This window comes from Urocitellus parryii, chromosome 5 (assembly GCF_045843805.1).
Source record: "Urocitellus parryii isolate mUroPar1 chromosome 5, mUroPar1.hap1, whole genome shotgun sequence".
Taxonomy (NCBI): Eukaryota; Metazoa; Chordata; class Mammalia; order Rodentia; family Sciuridae; genus Urocitellus; species Urocitellus parryii.
Window position 1 is genome coordinate 161,329,001 of NC_135535.1, and position 25,150 is coordinate 161,354,150.

General features: G+C 36.9%; 1 protein-coding gene across 1 annotated transcript in view; it reads left to right on the forward strand.

Moving 5' to 3' along the window:
- The first annotated feature begins 321 nt into the window (after positions 1 to 321).
- Adk (adenosine kinase) overlaps positions 322 to 25,150 on the forward strand; it is a 468,242-nt gene continuing 443,413 nt past the window's right edge. Inside the window, exon 1 of the mRNA XM_026390231.2 lies at positions 322 to 441. Coding sequence (XP_026246016.1) covers positions 377 to 441 — 65 coding nt within the window. The 5' untranslated portion in view covers positions 322 to 376. The remainder of the gene's footprint in view (positions 442 to 25,150) is intronic.

A 25,150-nucleotide genomic window follows, 5' to 3' on the forward strand; every position in this document is an offset into this window, starting at 1 on the left:
TACAGAATTAGATTAAATCAGCAGAAAGACTTAAACGAGCGGAAACACGTCTCTTGAGGTTGAGGATCCAAATCTTCTAAATTACCCAGGATCTAGAAGAATGAGGAGTTTCGCACCATCTGGATGCAGGCGCTCATCCGCAGCCTAAGGCGCTCTGGGGTCCCTTACAGTAGGCTAAATGGGGTCACAAGGGGCGGGGCATTTGCTGTGGGGCTGAGAAGGTAGAGCCAATGGTTTTGAACCCGAGAGTCCCAAAATAGGCGGAGTCGGGGGGCGGGGTTTAGGAGAGAGGAGGCGGTAATGCGGAGAGGGGGCGGAGCTAGATAGCTGAGGGGCGGGGCGTGCGGTGGAGTCTAAGTAAGGTGGGAGTACGAACATGGCAGCAGCTGAGGAAGAACCGAAGCCCAAAAAGCTGAAGGTGGAGGCGCCGCAAGCGCTGAGGTGAGCGCTGCCTGACGTGGGGAGGAGGGTGACGGCGCTTGCAGCAGGCCAGGACCCACGTGGGGTTGCGCCAGCACCCACGCTGGCTTCTATCGTTCTCCCAGCATGGGGCCAATAAGCAGGACCTGCTCCTCTGGGAGTTGCTCTTTTGGCCATGACCTCTCGCCTGGTGCCTTCTCCGTTTGGCTCTGTCGCCTCTTACTCAGGTGCGGCTCTGCTCTGGCAGCCCTTGACCAATCGAAAGCAGCCGGCCAAGGGGCCTATCCTCCTGCCGGCGCCACGTGCGAGTCCGCCCGGACTGGGCTGGTGCGCCCCCAGAGTACCAGTCTAGAGCACTGTCCACCGCTGCTATCTTCTCTTGGCAAGGAGAAAGCGGCGAAACGGCCAGCGCCTTCCCTACCTAAGAGCAAAGATAGTATTTTTGGGGACTTTTCGGAAAGTCTTGGGATTTTTTTTTTTCGCAGTTACACACTCTGAAAGTCGGCGCCTTTGCAGACCCTTTACCAGGGATCCAGACCCAGAACCCAGCTCCCAGGCCTTGCGGGGGCGGCATTTGGCTAAATGTATAGGAAAGGTTGATTTTTCTTTTTTATTTGCATTCTTTTGGCAGCATCGGAGACAGTTCTGCCCCTAATACCTGCCTCTTACGTGATTGATGTTGCAACTTTTACTCATAAAAAATTCTTTGTTAAAACATTTCTTCCTAATAAGAATAAAACGCAGCACGCAAATCTTTGGTGATTTTGAAATGTTCATTGGAAGGCCGTGATTTTTTTTTTTCTGGGTCCAAAAATAGACATCAAACATTTAAAACCTTGGGGACACTGCTGATTATCCATTTCTTCCAGCATCACTCTTCTTCATCTCAGAATGAATTATTCACAATTGAAAAGAAAAGGTCACTTAGGGGTTTGGTTGTGTGTTCATGTTGTTTTGAATGGAGAATGACCAAATCCCTATCAGTGCTTTTAATGTATTCCTACCTTATATCAAGACCATAAAACTTTTAAAATAACTTAGGATGTTCTATTTCTGTTTTAAGCTTCCAAACCATTTTAAGGTAGAATAACGCAAGGGCATTAGAATCAGATCTACCTGAGTTTAAGGCGAGCACTTTCTCCATTCAGTGCTTTATTAGAATGCTTGCTTAAAAGGCACCTCCTTCACCAAGCTTCCAAATTGGAAGATAGATGCATCTTTTCCCTATGATTCTACTAATAATACAGCCTTTCGATTTTGTCTTAGTAAAAACAATACTTTATATATAATGTTGAGCCACTTCAAAGTGTTTTCCTATTTATTATCTTGTTGGACAGCACTATAAGACAGGAATTACTCCCATTTTACATATGAGAATAGTGAAGCCCAGATGAAATATTGAAGAACACAAATATGAAGTCAGGGCATCTTTGTTATTTGATTCTACTGTGCCTACTTTTATTAAATATACAAGATAGTATTTGCTTGTGCATCTTTTAAAATAATGATAAATAATAATGTTTAATACTTAAATATGTATATACCAGGTACTGTTTTGGCATTTTCACATATTTTAGCTTAATTCCATGACAGCCTTTATAAGGTAGACACTATAATTGTCTCCATTTTATCAATAAGAAAACAAGCACAGATATGTCTTTAGTGTCTATTATAACCCTCATAAAATTCTTTAGACAACTAAAGTATTCACTTTATACAATATTAACCTAGTGATTAGACATTTTGAGTACTGGGACAAATTTGAATTTGGTATTGGCCGTTCTTTTTTACTGTATTGGTTTGGCTTCAGGTTTGCAGTGTAATAGTGCATTGAGTTATACTGAATAACTCTATGACAAGTTGCTTAACAGATAAGGGATAGCTACCAGTTTTGACTGTTAAGGAGAATGACTTACACATTCTAAACATAATATTTATTTTTGGTATAGGGGATGAACCCAGGGGTTGCTTTACCACTGAGCTTTATCCCCAGTCCTTTCAAATTTTTTATTTTGAGACACAAGGTCATCAAGTTGCTGAGGCAGGTGTAGAATTTGTGATCTTCCTGCCACAGCCTCCCAAATCTCAGATTACAGGCATCCACCACTATCCTCTAGGTATAATTTAATGTGTAGACTCAGTCAGTCAGTGTAGAATCTTTTTTGTTTTGTGATATTGGGGAATTAATCCAAGGCTTTATACATGCTAAGCAACTGCTCTACCTCTGAGTTATATTCCTAGCCCTTTTTTATTTCATTTTGAGGCATGGTCTTGCTAAATTGCCCAGGCTGGCCTCCAAATGTAATTATCCTGCCCCAGCCTCTCACGTAGCTATGATTAAAAGTGTTTGCCACCATGCCCAGCTGGGAACAAGTAAATCAGTGAGATTTATTTGTGTCAGATAAAGAATTTAGGTATTGTGAGAATTTCAGTTAGCTCCAGGGCAATAGTTCTCAACCATGGGAAATTTTGTCTCCAAGGGGAAATTTGGCAAAGACTGAAGACACTTTTCTAAATTAATTAATTAATTAATTTTTATGTGGTGCTGAGGATTGAAGCCAGTGCCTCACATGTGTTAGGCAAGCGTTCTACCACTGAGCTACATCCTCAGCCTCTGAAGACATTTTTGGTGGTGAGTGTTACTAGTGTTTTTTTTTCCATACTAGGAATTGAAACCAGGGGTGCTTTACCACTGAGCTATAATCCCAGCCCTTTTTACTTTTTATTTTGAGACAGGGTCTTGCTAAATTGCTCAGGCTGGCCTTGAAAATACAATCTTCCTGCCTCAGCCTCCTGAGTTGATAGGACTACAAATGTGTGCCACTGTGCCTTGTTAGTGGGTAGATTTTAAGGATGCTGGTAGCCATCTACAATGCACAGGACATCCCCTTACAATAGAGAATTGTTTGACCAAGATTGTTAAGATTGTTGAGATTAGAAAACTCTGAGGGAGAGCATCAGATAAGAGTAGCCTCTCTTTTTCATATATATTTTGTTTTAGAAAGGCTGGGTTGCTTTTCAGGGTACAGCAGTTGCTAAAATTGCAAAGAAAGACTTTAATATATTTTCGGCTGGATTTGGGGAGAGGGGTTCAGTAATGGAGTGCCAGACATACTAGTTGTCTTAGGTAGGTTATTTCATTTAATTTTCCCAACAATTATGAGATAGGAGTAATGGTTCTTGTGTTCCAGGTGAAGTGGATAAGGCTGAAAAAGGGGAAAATTCATTTTTGGGAAATACTCCCTAAGTGAAGATACTCCTTGATGATTACCTATATTTAGGACTACTTAGATTTCTTTTTTTTCCCCTTGGAAATCTATCTAAGTTCATTTCTTCTGCGGTCACCTCTACAAGGATACAGCGCCTTCCAAGGCTTATTGAGCACATGCCAAATCTGTTCTTTCACTCTGTCTTTCAAGTACATGCTATTTTAGGCATGGTACTAAAAACTGGGTTTAAAGAGTAAGACCAGGTTCCACCCTCCTATTTGGAATTAAGTGGGGTTTGGGAAATTGATTCCTGGAGCATTTTTTTTTTAACACAATACCTTTATTTTTTATTTACTTTTTTATGTGGTACTGATGATTGAACCCAGTGCCTCATGCATGCCAGGTGAGTGTTCTACAACTGAGCCTCCTGGAGCATTATTAAAGATGACTGGAAGTTAGAACTAAGTGTGAAGTAGGGTATCTGCCTTTATAGGAAAGTTAGTTTGGAGACAGAACTGGTAGAAAGTTTCCTCTTTGGGGAACTGCAGATGTTTTGGCCTGACTGGAGCAGAAAAGGTAGAGGGCCTAGGCTTCATATTGGGCATTTTGATATGTGATCTTTCTATCTCTGTGTCTCTTAGCTTGAACAGCCTAATTTTAACTGCTCTTCTGAGTAACTTGCTGACCTTCAAAGTCAAAACCAACTAAATCCATCTATTAGCTTAAATCTGCACCTTTTCCCCTGATTTCAGCATTTGTTAGTGGCACCATTAGCCTCCTTTTCTCCAGAGTTTAGACTTTATCTTTTGCTTAGATTTTGTACTGTCTTTCTAACTAGTCTCTTCACCTCCAGTTTCAAATTCTGTCTTCTTTTTCTCTTCTTCCTCCACCTCCTCCTCCTCCTTTTCCTTTTAATTTTTTTGGTGGTACTGGGGATTAAACCCAGGGCTGCTCTTCCAGAGCTTTTTTATTTATTATTTTGAGATAGGGCCTCACTAATTTGCCCAGACCGGCCTTGAATTTGTGATCCTCCTGCCTCAGCCTCTCAAGTAGCTGGGATTATAGGTGTGTGCCACGATGCTCAACCTACCTTATCTTCTTTTTTAAAAAAAAATTTAAAAAGTTTTTTTAGTTATCAATAGACTTTTTTTATTTATATTTGGTGCTGAGAATTGAACCAGTGTCTCACACATGCTAGGCAAGTGCTCTACCACTGAGTCACACCCCCAGCCCTGCCTTATTTTCTTTAGGCACAGTTCTACTTATTCATCATAGCAAATATTTTTGATCTGTGAAGTTGATATTAGGAAGGATTGAATCCTAAGAGCCTACTTCCTTACTACCTCTGACATTAGCAATTAATGATGTTCAAGAGTCATATCTCTTTAATAATACTAAAAAGAAACAGGCCACAATTTTCAATCAGCAAATACTGAGTTTTTTTTCCCCCAACACAGCTTCCTACGTGTTTCACTTCTGTGTCTCTCTTTTATTAATTTCCTTCATCCCTCACCTCACTCTGGACCCTGTGTTTTAAAATTCTAAGGACCGTCTGGTATTAAGTGATTTAGCAACAATTTCAGTAATCCCTTCTTCTCATCCAAGTACTAACCTAGGCCCAAGTGGTGAGGATTAAAAGAGGAAACTAAGGGCTGACTAGTAAAGAGAAAGTATGATGGTTTTGTCCCTAGTGTGTTGTACAGTGCCTGGTCCTTAAGAGCTATTTGTTTAATATTTGTTGCATGAAATGGAAATGATAATGTTCACTTTTATAAGCCCTATATTTTTATTACTGAAGCTTAAAATTGATGGCTGTTTTTGGATGGTATTGCATGCCTTATATTCACAAATTACATTAAGGTTTTGGGCTGTGAAGGAATTAAAAAAGCCACCTGAGTTACTTTGTATGAATGTCTTAAGTTCCTTTTCTGGGTATTATATATTAGGGCAGAGTGAGGGTAGTGGAGACAAAGCCAGAGGAAAGCTTGCATGGATGGTTTGGGCCTCCCATGGACTGGCATGGAAGTGCTTGGTGCTCAGGAAAGGTGGGAAGGGCTCTAGGAAAAAGTTAGGGATTGAAGACTCTATTTCTGGTTTTAGGTGTAGGCCTAGACTGCGTAACACTAAATAAAACATCAAGCTGAAATGCTTTTTTTCAACCTGGAATGTGGCTCTACTTTTCTTCTGTCAATTAAAATTCTGCTTGTGTGCAAAAATGTTCACAGTTAAGTGGGAGAGAAAAGAAAGAAAGAAAGAAGGAAAGAAAAAAGTTATAAAGAGCTTTCTAGTCAGGATGGAAGCCAGTGTTTAAGAACAGTCTTTGGAATTAGACCTGTGGTTTGACTCTTGGTCCTTATTAGCTGGAGATCTTGGGAAGTTTGTCTGCTTGCCTCATGTCTCTGATTTTTCACCTATAAAATGGGTATGATAAGAGTATTTACCTCATAAGATTATTGAGAGGGATTTATGAAGAAAATAAATGTAAAACTGGCAAGTAGTAAGTGTTCAATAAGTGTTATCTATTATTGTTATGGTATTGTTTATCCTGCTTGGCTGTTTACTCTGCTCCAAATGTAGAAATAATGAAGTTAAAAAGAAAAGGAAAAGATATATATTCAACAAGATAAACATCTCCAGGAACTAACATGGAAAAAGAAATATGCAGTTAAGATTCTGGGTTCAGTAGCTGGTGGAAATAACTCTGTGCAGGGAACTGGAGCCAGATATCCTGGATGAAACTTGGAGCTGCGGTGGCTTGGGTTGCAAGAAGGCTGAACTCATTTGCTTCAGGCTATTGCTTTAAAAAGCTATGGAAGACAAAGAAATGGCCTAGCTGCCAAGTGGCTTAGAGTCAGGAACTGAAATTTCCCCACTATCACCTAATGCAAGAGCACTGGTCATGGGCTCTACAATAGGAGTGGCCTACCCTAAATTACTGGGGAAGTCTGAGCCTGTGAAAACCTGAGGAAGACCTTTACTTAGAAAATAAATGCACCAGAAGATAAAGTAACTAAGAACTGTAATGGAAATAGTAGAACCATTTCTAAATGACTGTAAATATTTTAAGGATCTTTCAAAAAAGATAAAAGAAGTAGTGCCCAGCTGAGTGGGGTGGCACATAGGTCTGTAGTTCCAGCCACTCAGGAGGCTGAGGCAGTAGGATTGCTTGGGCCCGTCCGTGAGTTCAAGACTAACCTGGGCAACATAGTGAGCCCCTGTCTCAAGGAAAAAAAAGTCATCAAAAAAATTTTTATGAATCAAAAAAATAGGTAGATTTGAAATAGATAGCTCTATAAAAGAAAAAAATGGGACTTAATGAAATTGAAACAAAAAATATTTAACTCTAGACCAGATGTATTTGAAAGGAAAATTAATGAATTGGAAGAAAGTAGTTTATTCAGATATGATGCAGAGAAATCAGAGAAATTAAAGGATATAATTTTAAGTTGAGAAGCACCAACTTATGTAAAACTGGGAGTTCTGAAGAGGAAATAATGTAAATGCTGGAGAAACCATATTGAAAGAGATAATGAGTGAGAATTTATCAGAATTATAGAAAAACTAAATTCCTCAGGTTGAAAGAATATACCATTTAGATTTGAATAGGATAAACATTCACATTAAAATTTAGAGATTTTAATCCTAATTATATTAATGTATATAGAAAGAGTGAAAATTTGGATACCAGAAATTACATAGTGATAGTTGGATATGGTGATATGTGCTTTGATATGTGCTTGTAGCCCCAGCTACTTGGGAATATGGGATGGGATCACTTGATCCCTGAAATTGGGCCTAAGGGCTCTATAAATTGGAGTGGCATACCCCAAAATACTGGGGAAGGAGCTGGAAAGTCTGAGCCTGTGAAAACTTGAGGAAGACCTTTATTTAGAAAATAAATACACCATCAAGACATAAATTTACTCAAAATATAATGGAAATGTTAGAACCATTTCAAAATGACTATAAGTATTTTGGTAACAAAGCAAGACCCCACCTCTTAAAAAATTAATATTGGTTATATGTAGTTGGAGGTTTGTGGATTTTTTTTGTGTGTGTGTTTGTGTTTTCTAACTTTTCTGTGTTAAACATGTATATTAGGACTTCATTTTAAGCTACAGAAATGCAGTATGCACTGAATACATATTTGGCTATGAACTGAGTGGCTAAATATCATTATAGAAAGGACCTATGGGATACCAAGTACATCAGAAACTTTGTAAAATAATTATTATAACTTTATTATAGATTGTAATCTTTTGATCCATATTTCTGAAATCCCAAAGCTCTGGAAACTGGAAATTAAAAAAAATAACTTTTAAAATGAATTAATTTGGCAATAAAACTTGAGCTGATATGAAGCTCTCTGTAGTATTTGTTTGACATAAATATGTATGCTTTGCTGTAGAAATATCAGTGTTTGCTAAGTGGCATGTTGTATGAATCCCTGTTGGAAAATATGGTTTTTTTTTTTTTTAAAGAGAGAGTGAGAGAGGAGAGAGGGGAGAGAGAGAGAGAATTTTTAATATTTATTTTATTTAGTTCTCGGAGGACACAACATCTTTGTTGGTATGTGGTGCTGAGGATCGAACCCGGGCCGCACGCATGCCAGGCGAGCGCGCTACCGCTTGAGCCACAACCCCAGCCCGGAAAATATGTTTTTAAAAAGTATGTAGTGTATATAGTCTGTCGGCCTTCCTGAAGTCTTTAACAGTCTGAATTCCAAAACACTTGGCCTCAAGGATTCAAGAAAGGGATTGTGGACCTTTATTAAATATTTAGTCAGCTTTTAAAAATTTTATATTGTGCAGGAACAATAATTTCTCATCCATTGCTAGATGTTAATTCTAGTCACCATTCTGCACTTCTGTGTGAGATTGATTTCAAATATCTCTTTTTTGGTGGACTCTACCATAATATTGGTTCTTTTGATGTCATTGATTTATTAGGATTTTCTTTGTCTCTAAGGTAAAGACTTGTCTTCAACTTCTGAACTTGAAGATTTGGAAAGCTATCACAGAAGTGGTATCACAAATTGAAGTTTACGTGATGCTTGAAGAAGAAACTCTGAATACTTTTTAAAGTGGATTTGGAGTTGTTGCTCTCACTTAAGTGTATTACTTTTCACATTTATGTTTGTACTTGTGGCTTTATCCAGTTTCTTTAAAAAATTGGTCAACTAGGTGAGGAAGTGTATGCCTATATCCTACCTTCTTTGGAGGCCGAGGCAAGAGGATTGCCAAGTTTGATACCAGCCTGGGTAAATTAGCAGTACCCTGTCTCAAAATAAAGTTTAAAACCAGGGTTGGGATGTAGCTTGGTGGTATAGTGCTTGCCTAGCATATGCAAGTCCCTGGGGTTTAATCCCCTGTACAACACCCACCCGCCAAAAAGTTGGTTCATAAACTTCAGATTTCGAAAATAGTGAATTACTTTCAACATAAGAACATGCGAGTTTTCTTTTGCATTTTGGCTCTCATTGCATGCATGCTGACTTGCATACCTTCTTTAGAATTAAGATATATATATATATATATATATATATATATATTATCATTTACTATGTAAGAAATTCTTCTCAAGACACATTAGTTTGGGTACCATTATTAATGGGGCCTCACTATTTTGACAGCAAACCATATTTAGTTACTAGTACACCCTGCTATTTTACTACCTGCAGGCATAGGTAGCTTTTGTAATAATTAATCACTCACCAAATTAGGGAAATCATCAGAAATTATATTGCAGTGGTCATTTAGCTACTTGCCTTCTAGAGGGTGGGACTAGTCTTTGGTGCATCCCTAGTGGTATAATTTTGAAGTTTCTGAGACATTCAGTTGACCTGCCTAAAAGGAAGTCCATTCAGGTATGACTCCATCAGTAGGAGTGCATCTGTTGTTTGTATTTTCCTCTGGTATTAGATTTATTTCTCAAAGGGGCCATCTCAATGTAAGAAGAAAGATGGCAATTCTCAACTCCAGGCCAAACTCTGGTGAGCCCACAGGAAGAGATTATTTTTACATCTCTTTTGGGAGCATTCTGATTGGTTCTATCTGGGTTACATATTGCATTAAATCAATTACTGTATCAAATGTGGGATTTTGGCCAGCCCTGGATGGCCAAATACTTCTCCTCCCCATCCCCAGCCTGGGGTGTTTGGTATGTAGGTGGTGCTAGAACATGTGGGAACCAGGGAGTGTAAGCGGTGTTCCTTTTGTGGGGAAGTGGATCCATGTTGAGAGGGACACTATAATTAGCACCTCCACTAGGATCTTGTACATTGAGAATGGAGGCAGTGTCTTTCCCCTATCAAGAGAAAAAGCTATTGTAACATATAGAAAATATTCATTAAAACAACTTTCCTCCTCACCCCCCAAAACAAAACAAAACCAACTTCATTCTTCAAGGTTCAGTTGAAATCTTATCATTTTGGGAGTGGGGCAGGGATTGAACTCAGGGGCACTTGGCCACTGAGCCATATCCCCAGACCTATTTTGTATTTTGTTGGAGACAGGGCCTCACTGAGTTGCTTAGTGCCTCTCTGTTGCTGAGGTTGGCTTTGAACTTGTGATTCTCCTGCCTCAGCCTCCTAAACTTCTGGGATTACAGGTGGGCGTCACTATGTGAGGCAAAATCTATCATCTTTATAAAACTTTTCTACTCATCCAGTTTGGAAATGGCTCTTCTGGTTGTTTATATTTTGCATTACTGCAGTGTACAGTATACATGCATTTTTTTAATCTGACGTATTACTATTTGATTTAGAAAACTATTGAATAATCCTCAGTGCCTTATGACTTATGACTTCATTGCAACGTAACAGGCTCTAAAGTTTTGTTGAATTAATGAATTAACTCAGTATGTGTGTCTGTATGTGTCTGTGTTGCTGGTGATCGAACTCAGAGCCTTGTGAATGCTAGGCAAGTGCTCTACTGATATTTTACATTCCCAGCCCCGAATTATTATTATTATTATTATTATTTTTGTATTTAGAGGTAAGGTCTCACTGAGTTGCTTAGCACCTCGATTTTGCTGAGGCTAGCTTTTAATTAGTGATCCTCCTGCCTCAGCCTCCCAAGCTGCTGGGATTACAGGTGTGCGCCACCATGCCTGGCTTCCCAGCCCTGAATTCTTAACCCTTTAAAGATGGTGTAAAATGGAATTGTGTATAAGTTCTTACATATTTATGACAGTTGATAGAACCTTACTTTAAAATAGTCTTGGTCCTTTGAAATTTGTTAAAATATTTGTCATGGAGTAAGTTTGTATGCAATATCATTCTGACACTGGAGGATAGCAGAGGCAGTAGAAGCAAGAAATCAATTTCTCACCTTCATCTCTGTTCTTTCTAGTGACTGTAGTGAGCTTTGACCAAAGGGATGATTTTTTTTTTTTTGTATTTGTCCATGGGGAAAATTTCCTCAGCACAACTCTGCTTCTCTTATAAACAGTTATATTTTATTAAAGGTCTATAGTCAGCATTGACTTTTCTTTTTTGGGTATGAGGGATCCAACCCAGGGCCTCCTTGCATATGGTAAGCAAGCATTGTACCTTTGAGCTACATTCTGAGCCCCCATTAAAATTTTTATTTTGAAACAGGGTCTTGCTACATTGCCCAGGCTGGGCTTGAACTTGCTTTCTTTCTGCCTCAGCCTCTCTAGTAGCTGGGATTATAGGTTTTTACCACCACACCTTGTGCTCGCCCAGGCACTCTTACCTGTCTCCTTTGTGTCCTTTCTCTTGTAGTAGAATTGCTTATTTGGTGGAGGAGTGGATTTTCTAAACGAGTGAATTTACAAAAAAAGATGATCTCAATCAGAATGATGAATCTCTTTCCCCAGGGTTAGCAAGTCCTTAATTAGTAAGGCTATTTGCAGTGTAATTAGAACTCCCAAACCAATGAAAGTTAAGAATACTTTTCTGAATTTCATAGTAAACTGTGTAATGTAAGGTACTTTGTAACCAGTGGCTAATACCACAAATGGTCTTTTTTAGAAGTTTGTCTCTATTGACTCATCCAGGAGGGGTCGGTTGAAAACAAATGTAGCAAAGGAATCAAATACAGATGTCTGAGGTATTTTTGAATTCCTTTAAGCTTGATACATCAAAATAAACTCTGTTTTACTCTCTGAACCCTAGAGCTCTTGAAAAACCATCTACGTTTTCAAGTAAACAAATTGAAATATGAAAAAATTATCTCCTTTGCAAGTGAACAATTCACTGTGCTGTCTTTGAAGTTAACCACATTAGGGATTTTAACATTTGCTTGTTTTATGGCCACGATTGAGGAAGTCTTAAGTTCCCCCTAAAATAGTTTTTGAAATTGTTTTTCCCTTACAGAACTTAGGCCTTAGTTTGGTTGAACACTTAATCCATTAAGCTATAGAAATGATGCAGACCTACATTTGTTGTATGCAGACCTACGTTTGTCATTCTCACACACTCAGAATGAACTGATTTTATTACATTTTTTAGCATGGGATAACATGACAGGGCACATTAAAGCATATGTTAAAAATATGCTGACAAAATTCTACTTTGTCTTGTCTGTTTTATGTAAGTATTTATCCAAATGTATGGAATTGCATAGATTATTTGAATTTGAGATATTATAATCAAATATTGCTACATTATTAAATTCAGTAAGTAATACTAAATGTTTGGTATTAAAAATATTGTTTTAGTAAAATAACTCAAAAAAGATCTTGGTGTATGCGTGGGTGTAGATTCTTCTTTACATGGTAAGTTTGACTTCTTTGAATGTATTCATTCTTATGTTTGATTACAAGGATATTCTGTAGAAAAATATATAAGCTCTCTGTAACATTCCTTCCCTAGATTCAGTACAAATAAGTACATTTTTCCACTGGAGAAAAACCACTACATCAGAGATCTTTGACCTCAGTTCCCTGTGAAGCTTGATCATATTTTTGAGAAGACTCATTAATATCCCTTAGATATCAAGTCAGTTGTAGAGGTCTTTAAATGTTTGTTTGTGTTAAAGATATTACTTTAACTCATAAAACAGGTTAGGGCAGGCTCTCTCAGCCATTCCCATTTAGAAAACTACTTTGATATTTCCAAAGACTGCTTGGGAATGCTAATGGGAATGGGGGAAGGAGTAGTGGGTAGGAGATGGCTAAGAGGCATCTAGGCATGGTGGGAAAGGTTCTAGAGTTTCCTGCAAAACATGGAATTGAGTGTGAAAGCACCAGCAGACCTCATAATCATCCAGATATGGCTTTGAAATGGTGGTTCATAGTTTCATGTGATTGTTGGTTTAACATATTTAACATATTTTAACATATTTTAGACTTTAGATTGTTATTGTTGATGAAGTACTTAACCATAAAGTTGAGAGAATTCAAGCCCATAGAGATTAAGTCTTATTAGTAACAAAGCTAGTTACTTACAGCTGTGTTATTTGAGGTGAGACTTAATCTCACTAGTTTTACAACTGTAACGTCATTATACTAGAACCTGGAACAAGAAACAAAGTATTTTCTTTGGAGCTTCCCACCCCCCCCCACCTCCTTTTTAGATGAGAAATGACAAGTACTTTAACTTACATTTTCTAATGATTCTTACAAGGTCACCAGATAACATGTCTTTAGCTGAGGAAATAGATGCAGAGTGGTTAAGTAGTGCTCATTTCACACTCAGGACCTTTGACTCACCCTTTATTGCTGTTTATATTACCTTATGAAAAAAAAAATATATACAGTAAACACACACAACAGAGGAAGAGGGAGAAAAGTTGTCAAAGTGAATTCTGTATATGCTAGATAAGCACACTACTTAAAGAAATCTTGTAGCATTGTGTTTTATAATCTGGTTTAGACTTTTGTCTTTAAAGTTTTCTCATTCACACAAATGTAGCTTTTTCTAACCCAAGAATAAATGTTTAGAACCCAAGAATAAATTTGTGAGGATATAATTAATGGCGTGCTTTGCAAATGGATTAACTTGTTGAGTTTGAATTTTGAGCAGATTGTGTTTTCTAATGAAACAAATTTGGCTTGTGTTTTATAATTAAAATATTCCAGTTAAGAGAAGTTTTAATATTCTATTTAACATTTATTAATAATAATAAGTTGCTATTATTATAACAAAGTAGGATAAACCATACTCTTTTGCAGATGAAAAATCTAAGGTTTAGACAGTTTAAATGATGTGACTGTGATGACAGTTTTAAGTGGCCAAGATAGGATCAGACCTGAATCTGTCTTATTTTAATATTGTTAGTAATTACTTGCAATTTTCTGGTCTTGTATGAATAACAATCAGCAGTGATTTGTAGTGCATGTACAAATATGTAACAACAAATCCCACCATTATGTACAATGTTACTGCACCAAATAAAAATCTGGGAAAAAATTTTTAAAAAATATGTAACTTATAGGATGAAAAAAATCAAACAGGCTCTTTGCTTCAAGAAGTATTCCTATATAATACGTGGAACAATTACTAGTAATCTTCTAAAAAGCTGTTAATCTTTTAATACTATTCATAATTTAAAATCCTATAAAAACATTTACCATGTCTGAGATGGTAGCAGTGAAGTCTTTTCCATTAGAAATGACTCATGATAACAATTAGCCTTGGACCTCATACAGTTTATCAACAGTAACCTTTGTACAGAAGCAAAATGTTAAGGCCAGCTTAGTGGTACACTCCTGTAAACTCCAATGGCTCTGGAAGCTGAAGCAGAAGGCTGGAAGTTCCAGGCCAGCAGCCTCAGCAATTTAGGGACTGTCTCTCAAAATAAAAAAATAAAAAGGCACTGGGGTACTGTGCACTCCTGGTAGAGCACTCATGGGTTCAATTTAGGGGGAAAAAATGAAATGTACAATTAGCCTATTTGAAGAATAGGATTAGTAAATACAACTGATAATACTTAAAAACCTCAATTTCATTATGCTTGATAAGCTTAGGAAAAAAGTGTGGGGGGAGGAGGACATAGATCAATTCTGGGATATGTATATGAGTTTGTGAGAGACTTCTGGTATGGACTGTAATACCTATTGCTTGTTAGATGGTATAAGGAAAAGGATTTTAGATTAGTAATCAGGACACCTGGGTTTTATTAAGATTTCTGTCTAGGTTTGTGTATTCACCTGTGGAGTGAGTAATACGGACTACAATGTCTTTCAAACTAGCCCATAAATCAACTTGTGTTGTGCAGTTCAGTATATAAGAGAAATAAGGGAATATGAATGCATTGGAGTATTTAAGAGTAATTATTTTATTAAATGTTACTTTAGTTATGAATATGTAGGTAAAATTGAGCTGTAAAATGTATTTTTCACAGTTTGGTATTCTAGTGATTATGACTGGAAGGCTTGGCTCAGCGGGCGTTTCTCCCTCTTGTAGTTTGGGAGCCTTTTTTCTGTGCAGTTTCTTCTGTCAGGTTGTTGAACTTCTTTTTTTTTTTTTTTTTAATTTATTTTTTAGTTGTAGGTAGACACAATACCATTATTTTATTTTCATGTGGTGCTCAGGATCAAACCCAGTGCCTAACGCATGCTAGGTGAGTGCTCTACCTCTGAGCCACAACCTTAGCCTCATGGTTGTTGGACTTACATGACAGTTGGAGGCCTTAAGAGACCAAGGCAGGAGTTTGTAGTCCTCTTAAAGGCTACCTAGTATCTGGCATAGCATCACTTCCAACATACTAATAGTATAGGTCAAAGGAGCCCCAGGCTGGTCCAGATTTAAGTGGAGAGGACATAGATTTGTCTTAAAGAAATTGTGGCCATTTAAAATCTGTCACATTTATGGTAAAATAATTTTGAAAAACATGCCGAGCCACATCCCTAGCCCTTTTTAATATTTTATTTTGAGATAGGGTCTCCCTGAGTTGCTTAGAGTCTTGCTAAGTTGCTAAGGCTGGGTTTGAATTCATGATCCTCCTGCCTCAGCCTCCCAAATTGCTGGGATTACGGCATGCAGCACCGTGCCTGGCATCATTCTACTTTTATATATACTCATGGCTGCTAGCAGATGCCAAGGTAAAACTGTTTCTCTCTTAGGATATTATTCAGATGAAACTGCATATAAAATTCTAGACATTTGTTTTTAGTCTATCAATAGAAAACAGTAGGCACTTAGGAGTAAGAAAGAAAGATTAAAAAGAAAAACCTGTTTTCCAAATCTCTTTTCTTCATCCCTCTCTTTTCCCAGAACTCCAGTCTTGTAAGCTTTTCCCGTCTTCTCTATTTATCTAGAAAAAACTGCAGCACCATTCACCCAATTTCTCAAGTCTCAAATATAGAAGTTACTCTCAATTCCTTTCTTCCTTGATACCTCATATTTAGTCCACCAGCAAGTCCTGTCAGTCTACTTCCAAAATGTCTCCTGGAACCATCTACTTCTCTTCATGGCCATCACTATCTCTATGGTTATCTGTTACCAGAACTGCTCTAATAGGCTTCTAATTTGGTCTTTCTGCTTTCTTGCTCCTCTATTCTATTCTCCATACTATGCTCAGAATGGTCTTTTACACACAATGAGATCTTGTTATTCCTCTGTTTAAAACTTGATTACAGTGATGGCTTCCTGCCATGCTTATAACAAAATCAATACTTCGTAGGCTCATGCAGTCCAATCCCATCTGCTGCTTGCACTGGCCACATACAGCTCTTTCTCTCTCACTTGCTTTTTTTGCACTGGCAGTCTAGTTCTCCTTTTGGGGCTGTTCTGATTGCCCTTCCCCCACTTGGCTTTGCTTCACCTCTCTCCTTGTAGAGAGAGAACCTGACTACCTAATGTAAAAGAGATTTTCTCTACATTGATCCGCTGGTTTTAATTCTCTGTATAGCAATTTAAAAAAAATATATTTTTTAGTTGTTGATAGACCTTTATTTTATTTATTTACATGTGGGGCCAAAAATTGAACCCAGTGCCTCATACATGCCAGGCAAGTGTGCTACTGTTGAGCCCCAGCCCTGCATAATACTTTTGATCCCTTGATGTTCTTATCTGTTACTTGATTATTCATCTGTATTCCTTTAGAATGTTATTTCTATAATGGCAGAACGTGGGTTTTTGTTTGTTTTTGGTACTGGGGATTGAACTGGTTGATATCCCCAGCCCTTTTGATTTTTTATTTTGCGACAGGGTTCCCTAGGTTGTTTAGGGCCTTGTTAATCCTACTGAGACTGGTTTTGAACTTGTGATCCTCCTGAACTGTGGGAATTATAGGTGTGTGCCACCATACCCTCCCAGAGCTTGTTCTTGATCTTTGCTGAATTTCTAGTTTTGAGTGTACAGAGTAGATGCTAAATCAACATTTGATCAGTGACTGAATGAATAATTCCTGAAAGCTTGTTTGTGAAATAAAATAGATTGATCTATGGTGTTACAATAAATTAAGGAAAACCTTTAATATAATACATATATAAGGTTACAGACAATCCTTTGGGAAGGACTGTCTTTAATTCTGTAATGTCCTTTCTATATTTTTATATTAAAATGTCCTTTTCATTATTAAATGATAGTGATATTTAGTTTTATAGTTTAAAAATATGTTCTTTGCAGCAGGAATAATTGGAAAGCACAATTGTCCTATACTTTTAGGTTGGAGGTTTTCTTCGAGTTTCAGAAATTTATATAGTTCACTGAAAATAAAGAAGCACTGTGTGGGTGTGCCTGGGAAGGGAGTTTTGCTAAAAACTCCTACTAAATAAAGTTCGATCTATCAAATGTTCTTGTAGTCTTCAAATTCTTCTGGGAAGTAAATTGCCAGGTTACCTTTAAAAATTGTATTCTATTCAAATGTGTGATGTTAAAGTGAAATATGACATAAGAATATACAGGTAATAAAAGAAGATAATAAAGTTTTATGATTCCTTTTGGAGAAGAGAACTAATATGTTTAGCAACATTTCTTTGAATAACTTTGTCCATTCTGAAACTAATTAAAATTGATCAGCTCTTAAAAAAGCAATATGTGTTGAGACACAAATAGACAGTTTTTCCTTTACTGTCTAATAAGAATTGACAAGGTCTTGAGATGTCACCTATAACACACTCCTTTGTGTTGAAGATTAGGAAACTGATGCTAAAACAGGTAATGATTTGTGAAAAGTCATACTGTTAATGATAGGTGCCAGATCAGAATTCCCATCTTTGGGCTGGGGCTGTAGCTAATTTGCAGAGCACTTGCCTAGAATGTGTGAGGTACTGGGTTTCATCCTTAGTACCACATTAAAAAAAAAGAATTCCCATCTTCACATTCACAGGCTTCTGAACTATGTACTGTGGCAAAATACTAATTTCAGGGAGACAAGTTTTAAGAAGTTTCTCTTTTTGAAGTATGATATAGATTGCTTAAAAAAGATTATTTTCATCAATTATTAAATGAGGGTATATATTTTAAGTAACATACAGGAAAAACTCTCCACATTCATGTGATGACAGCTGAGCTTTTAAGCACAATTCGAAACTGGTATTTATACTTTTAACTTTTGTGAAGTTGCAATTTAAAATTAACCAAGAAAATCAGAGTAACATTTTATTTTTGTTATTCCTGTCTTAAAAATCTTTAAACATGAAAAGATAAAGCATTTGTAAAGTAAATCAAATTCCTGTAAAGATAAGTGTAGTTTTGATGGTTGTTATTTTAAAAATACAAGGTTTTAGGCCTGGGAATGTAGCTCAGTTGGTAGAGCTCTTCCCTAGCATGTGTAAGATCCTGGGTTCAATTCCTAGTACTACAAAAACAAAAACAAAAACAAAACAACAACAACAACATCAAAATCCTCCAAGTTTTAAAAAGAGTAGGAATGCTTGCATTTTAAAATCATTTATAAAACACACAATTTGCTGGGTAATGTGGTTGGTGCATGCCTGTAACCCCAATGAATTAGGAGGCTGAGGCCGGAGGTTCATAAGTTTGAAACCCATCTCTACAATTTAGTAGGCCCTCAGCAGTTTAGTGAGAACTGTCTCACTAAATTAAAAAAAAAAGGGGGGGGGGAGGGCGGCTAGGGTTGTGGCTCAGTAGTAGAGTGGTTGCCTCACATGTGTGAGCCACTGGGTTCAATTCTCAGCACCGCATATTAATAAATGAATAAAATAAAGGTCTGTCAACACTAAAAAATATAAAATAAAATAAAAAGGGCTGGAAATGTGGCTTGGTAATTAAGCATCCCAGAGTTCAGTTCCCTATACACACAAACAAACAAAAACCCTGCAAAATTTAATATTACAAAACTTTTATGACTATAAAATTAATGCATAATAGAAAATTTGTAAGGTAGATCACTGTAAATAAAGTAAAAAGTTAATATAATTCTGCTTCCCAGAGATGACAACAACATCTAAATGTGTTTCTTTATATATATATATATATATATCTCATGTATTTTTTAAAAATATGGTCAAGATCACATTCTGCATTCTTTTTCTTTGCTTGTTTTGTTTTTTTTTTCATTTAACATTATATCATGAGCATTTTCCTATGTCCTGAAAAAAAAATCAGTGGAAACATTTTATAATAGCTCCATAACATTCCCCTATAATTTAATTAATATAGGATATAATAAAAATTTGAGGGCTGGAGCTATAGCTCATTGGTAGAGCGCTTGCCTTGCATGTGTGAGGCACTGGGTTCGATCCTCAGCACAACATAAAAATAAAGATATTTTGTCCAACTACAACTAAAAAATACTAAAAAAAAAATTTGAGAGGCTGGGGTTTTGGCTCAGCGGTAGAGGGCTCACCTAGCACATGCAAGGCCCTGGGTTCATCCTCAGTACCACATAAAAATAAATAAGTAAAATAAAGATATTGTGTCCAACTACAACTAAAAACTAAATATATTTTTTAAATTTGATATTGTTAATGCTGAAATGAGTGGATATACAAATCTTTTTTTCATATTAGCTTTTAAAAAAATTTTATTTTGCAGTATTGGGTATTGAACCCAGAGCCTTGCACATGTAGTGCAAGTGCTCTACCACTGAGCTACATCCCAGTCCTTTTTAAAAAAATTTATGTTGAGATGGGATCTCACTAAGTTGCTCAGGCAGTCCTCAAACCTGTCTCAGCCTCCTGAGTAACTGGGATTACATGCTTGCGTCAGCACACCCTGCATGTTAGTCTCTGTCTCTCTCTTTTTTTTTTTAACCGTAGTTGCCTGAAAAAATGTAGTTTTCTGATACACATTGCCAAAAAGCTTTCTAGAAATGTACTAATTTATATTCCCACCAATAATGTATGAGAGTTCTTTATTTATTGTACCCTTATAGCAAACTGGTTATGTTTGAAAAGAACATTTCTATTATTTTGGAATCTGGTTTGCTTTTATAGTGGCATATTAACCCAAGATTAGATATAATAGATAGAATATGTGCTTATTAATCTTACCAAGAGCAAACTATTTGACCCATTTTCCTTGATTCAGCTGTTCAAATTGAGAAGGTTAATGAAGTTAAAGATTTCAATTGACTACTTTTCCTTAAAGGGGAATAAGCTAGGCCTTTAGGAAAAGAATACATTTGAAATAAATTGCTTAGAAAATTGATCAAAAGTAGTAGTTACTCAGCAAGTGTGTGTGTGTGTGTGTGTGTGTGTGTGTGTGTGTAGATGAAATGCCAGATTCATGGGACCCCAATAGACCTCCAGGAGCCAAATCCGATGCAGTCACACAATTGGTCTTTATTGCAAGCTTGAGCCTGGACTCACAACCTTTTCTGAAGCAGCAGTCCCAGGGAGTGAGTCCCAACCGACCCTTAGTTCAGTGAGGATTTATAGGTTTTTTGGGGATACTCTGTGTCACAACATCACACAGCAAATCATTTCACATCGCAGGAAACTCCTCTTACAACTCCTCTTACCATTGATTAGCACATTCACTAGCAGGAACAAGTTGGGTAAGGGTGATTGGTTGGTTCAAGAGGTGGATACATTTGAACTGATTGGTTAAACTTGGAGGGTTGCCTAATCATGTTATCAATTACCAAAACTACTGGGTGGGTCACCTGGCATTTCAGATATTTTCATGCTGATTGGTGGTTGCTAGGGGGTTGCTATGGTTCCTCACCTATGGTAACTGAGTCCAGGACACCTGGCGCACAGATCTCTCCTGTTATTTACAGACAAATAACTCAGTAGGGTGGATATGTGCCTAGGAGTAGTCTGTGGGTCTTTCCAAGGACAAGGGTCATGTCCCCTCCCTCTGGACAGGCCGTCAGGTAGAAACTGGTTTCTCAAAAATGGGAGTCACATCAGTTTCTCATACTGAGAATGACTAAGTGAAAGAAGGAATACAGAAAACCTAGAAAAAGAGTAAGAATTACTGTGAAGCCTCTGTGAATCAAAAGAACTGCCTTTATCTGGAAAAATGTATCTTTACTTTGGGTCCCTACATCACTGACTCTGAAAGAACAATCACACAAGTCCTGTTTGTTGAAATATTTTTGTGTTTATATTTGCAGAAATGACTTGTATCTAAATGCATTTTTAAAAGAATAAGCTTTTGGGGTTGGGGATGTGGCTTAAGCGGTAGCGCGCTCGCCTGGCATGCGTGAGGCCAGGGTTCGATCCTCAGCACCACATACAAACAAAGATGTTGTGTCCTCCGAAAACTAAAATAAATAAATATTTAAAAACAACAACAACAACAAAAAGAATAAGCTTTTTGAATGTTGTGATTTTAATTAAAAAAAAGTTTTGATTAAGTTAAATGCAAAGGGTCACTTATCAAAAATGAATTTGTAAAAAAAATCTTTGATTTGACTTCAGTTTGATTAAATATTTGAATGTTGCAGACCTACATGTTAGAATTTAGTATATTTGTTAAAAAAAAAAACTAAATTAAAATCAGCTGTTTGGTAGCAAAATTAAGGTTTTAAATTTATTTATTTATTTTTCCCCCAATGCTGGCTCAGGGCATTGAGATACTAGGCAAGTGCTCTACCACTGAGCTACATTCCCAGCCCAAATTTTTTTCAATCTTAATGCTAAAAATAAAAAGTATGAATTACCATTGTATGTTAAGCATGAACAAAAGCACATTTGATTTTACAGAAGACCAAGTTCATGTCAGTTTTAGTATCATGCTTCCCAGAGATGTAATTTTAACTAGTGTGATAATAATTATGTTATTTTCTATGGACTCCATTAGACAGACACTTTACTCAGTTAATTAAATTTTAATCTTTGCTATGGCCTAAAAAGTATATAATGGTTAAACTGGTTAAACTTGGGGTCAGACAGGTTAAGAACCAGATCAGGGTCACAGACCCTGATAGGTTTCTACTCATTCTGACCCACAGATCAGAAGCAGTTGGCCAGACTTTGGAACATAAAGAAATACAAAACTTGGTGGATATGGTGGTGCTGGAGGCAGGCTGCCACATACCTGTAATCTCATTGATTTAGAAGGCTGAGGCTGGAAGTTTGTAGTTCAAATACAGCTGCAGTGACCTTAGCAAAACCTTCAGCAATTTAGAGGGACCCTGTCTCAAAATAAATAAAAAAAGGACTTTGATGTAGCTTAGTGGTCAGAGTCCCCCATGGCTTAAATTGCAGTACAAAACAAACAACAAAACAAGCAAAAGTTTAGCCACTGACTCCTACTGAATCAAACCTGCATTTTAACAAGATTCCCCAAATGATTTTGTGCATATTAAAGTTTGAGAAGCACTGCTTTACATTATACTGTGCCCCATATTAAAATTTAACTTAGATTTTATACTCCTAAGGATTATTCCTGGCTTGATTTTAGTCCATGTGGATTAATTATTAACATTTTCTGCAAGAGGAGGAGGGAATCTATTGAATTGGTATCTCCACCACTTAAAATTGCTATACATCTGCATCTGTGCTTTGGATTCAGTTTAATCCAGAGGAACCCTTCCTTCTGCTTCTGTACATTTGGTCAAAGTCTCATGATTGCAAGTATAGCCCAGTGTTTTAATGGACTTTACTTGTGGACTGAATACATCATGAATCACTCTAGATAGACATTTCCCAAATTAAAGAGAATAAGTCTTAAGCCTAAAAACAGTGCTTTCTAAAGAAAGTTGCAACTTTGGATTGGGCAAAGGGGAGGGAGGGAATGGAGCAGGCATGGGGATAGGAAAAATGGTGGAATGAGAAGGACATCATTACCCTAGGTACATGTATAATTGCACAAATGGTGTGACTACAATCAGAAATGAAAAGTTGTGCTCCATTTGTGTACAATGAAATGAAATGCATTCTGCTGTCATGTATAACTAATTGAGATGAATAAAAAAAGAAACTTGCAACCTTTTGGAATATTTGATGTTTTTAGATGGCTACCAGGAAAAGCAGATTTGTATAAATTGTCCGTTTTACTAATTTCATTATGTGAATGTAATTATTCTGTTACAGGAGCAATGATAGGTTAAAAAAATGAATGATAATTTAAGACTACAGAACAGTACTATCTGGAATAAATATAATGCAAGATATGATTTAAAATTTCTAGTAGTCACATTAAAAAAGAAACAGTTTAACCTTAATATATTTTTCTAATCCAGTATATTCAAAATATTATTTCAACATAAATCAATAGAAAACTTATTATAGAGATGTTTTATGTTCTTTTTTTGGTTCTAAGTCTTGAAAATATTGGTAAATGTTTATACTTACATTATTCTAGTTTGGATGTTAAAATTTCAATGGTTAAAAAGCAAAATATAGCTGGTGAGGTGGTGCATGCCTTCCCAGTCACTGACTCCAGAAGCTGGGGCAGGAGGATTGTAAGTTTGAGGACAGCTTGGGCAATTTAGCAAGATCCTGCCTCAAAATAAAAATAAATAAATAAATAAAAGGGCTGGGGATGTGGCTCAGTGGTAGAGCACTCCTAGTTTTAATCCCTAGTAGTGTGTGGGGGGGAACAGTCCAATCAAAACAATAAAATTGTATTTAATGGAATGTAGGGAAGGAAAATGTGTTGATCCTTTTCTTGCACAACAGTTAAGAGAAGAGCATAACAATTTTTTTTTTTATATTTTTGATAGTAGTTTTAGGTGACATGGAAACCGTAAGAATGAAGACCCAAAGACCTAGAGTGAACTATCCATTTAATGCTTATGTCTAATTACTGTGTAGAAATACAAGTGGACAAAAAGGATATGATTTAATGCTAATAGACTTAAGTGGGAAAACTTAGCAAGATCTGACCAGATTCTTCTTGTCCTCCCCCTGTAGCCTGCCTTCCTCCTGGGGATAGGGCAGCACCTTTTCTTAAATGGTGGTCTTTTTAATCTACTATCAGACAAGGTAGGTCAGAGAATTTCTTTGTGGCCAACTCCAAGACAGAAAGGCAGGGGAAGATTTATTTTTAGGCTTGTAGCTTGTTTGGGGAAAGTGATTCTATGACCTGCCTGAGAATTTCTAGTTTCTGCTTCCTGCCTTAAGTGGGATTGTGGGTGGGTGTAGATCAAGAAAGTAGGAGGTCAGAGGGAAACTTTGCTTCTGAGGCCTTCACATTTGGGTATGTTTTTTGAACCCCAGCAGAAAAGCACATAGCTTCAGTTTTAACATTAAATATATTATAATTTACTTTTTCAGTTCCAGCAGCAACAATTTTATTTTTTGGGGAGTACTCTGGATTGAATCCAGAGGCACTTTAACTGAGCCACAACCCCAACCCTTATTTTGTATTTTGAGACAGGATGTTGCTAATTTGCTTAGGGCCTACCTAAGTTGATGAGGCAGCCTTAAACTTGTGATTCTCCTGCCTCAGCATCACAAATTGGTGGTGAGATTTCAGGCATGCTGCCAATGCATCTGGACCCATCAGCAACATTTTACTATATCATGGTGTTTGGTTTATTTTTGATGTATTTCAGAGATATGAAATAAATCATTATCCTCTATGATCAGTAAATGAATGTTACTGCTAATAATATAAATGTTTAAATTTAGAGAACAAAGAAGAAATAAAGAAAAGCTATTTGGGACATAAAGCATTTACTAATTTCCCCCTCTCTTAATATTCCCAAAGTTAGAATTAATTTTCCTATTTAAAAAATATTTTTATTAGTGGTTCACAATTTCTTAATCCTGGGACTGGGGTTGTAACTCAGTGGTAGAGCGCTTGCTTAGCACGCATGAGGCACTGGGTTTGATCCCCAGCACCACATAAAAAAATAAATAAGTAAATAAATAAAGGTATTTTGTTCATCTGCAACTAAAAAAATTAAAAAAAATAAATAAAAAACAATTTCTTAATCCTTTAGCCGCATTGAATTTTAAGGTTAGAGTTAGGAGTTAGGGTACCTCCTGATCTGATCTTTTATCTATGGCTTGTTTTTATAACCTGCATACTTTTGAGGAAAGTGTGGCAAACAGGGTACAGTGGTGTTACTTTGACCAGAGGGTGTAAAACTTTATGTGCCTACGTGGATCACCTGGGAACACGCTGAGAATACCATGTGTTCGGGTCTCATCCATCTAGATTCTCATTCAGTTTAGAACCCTAGGTACTTCCATATTAACTAAAATGCGTGTTTAAGTTCGAGAACATACGGGACCGACCA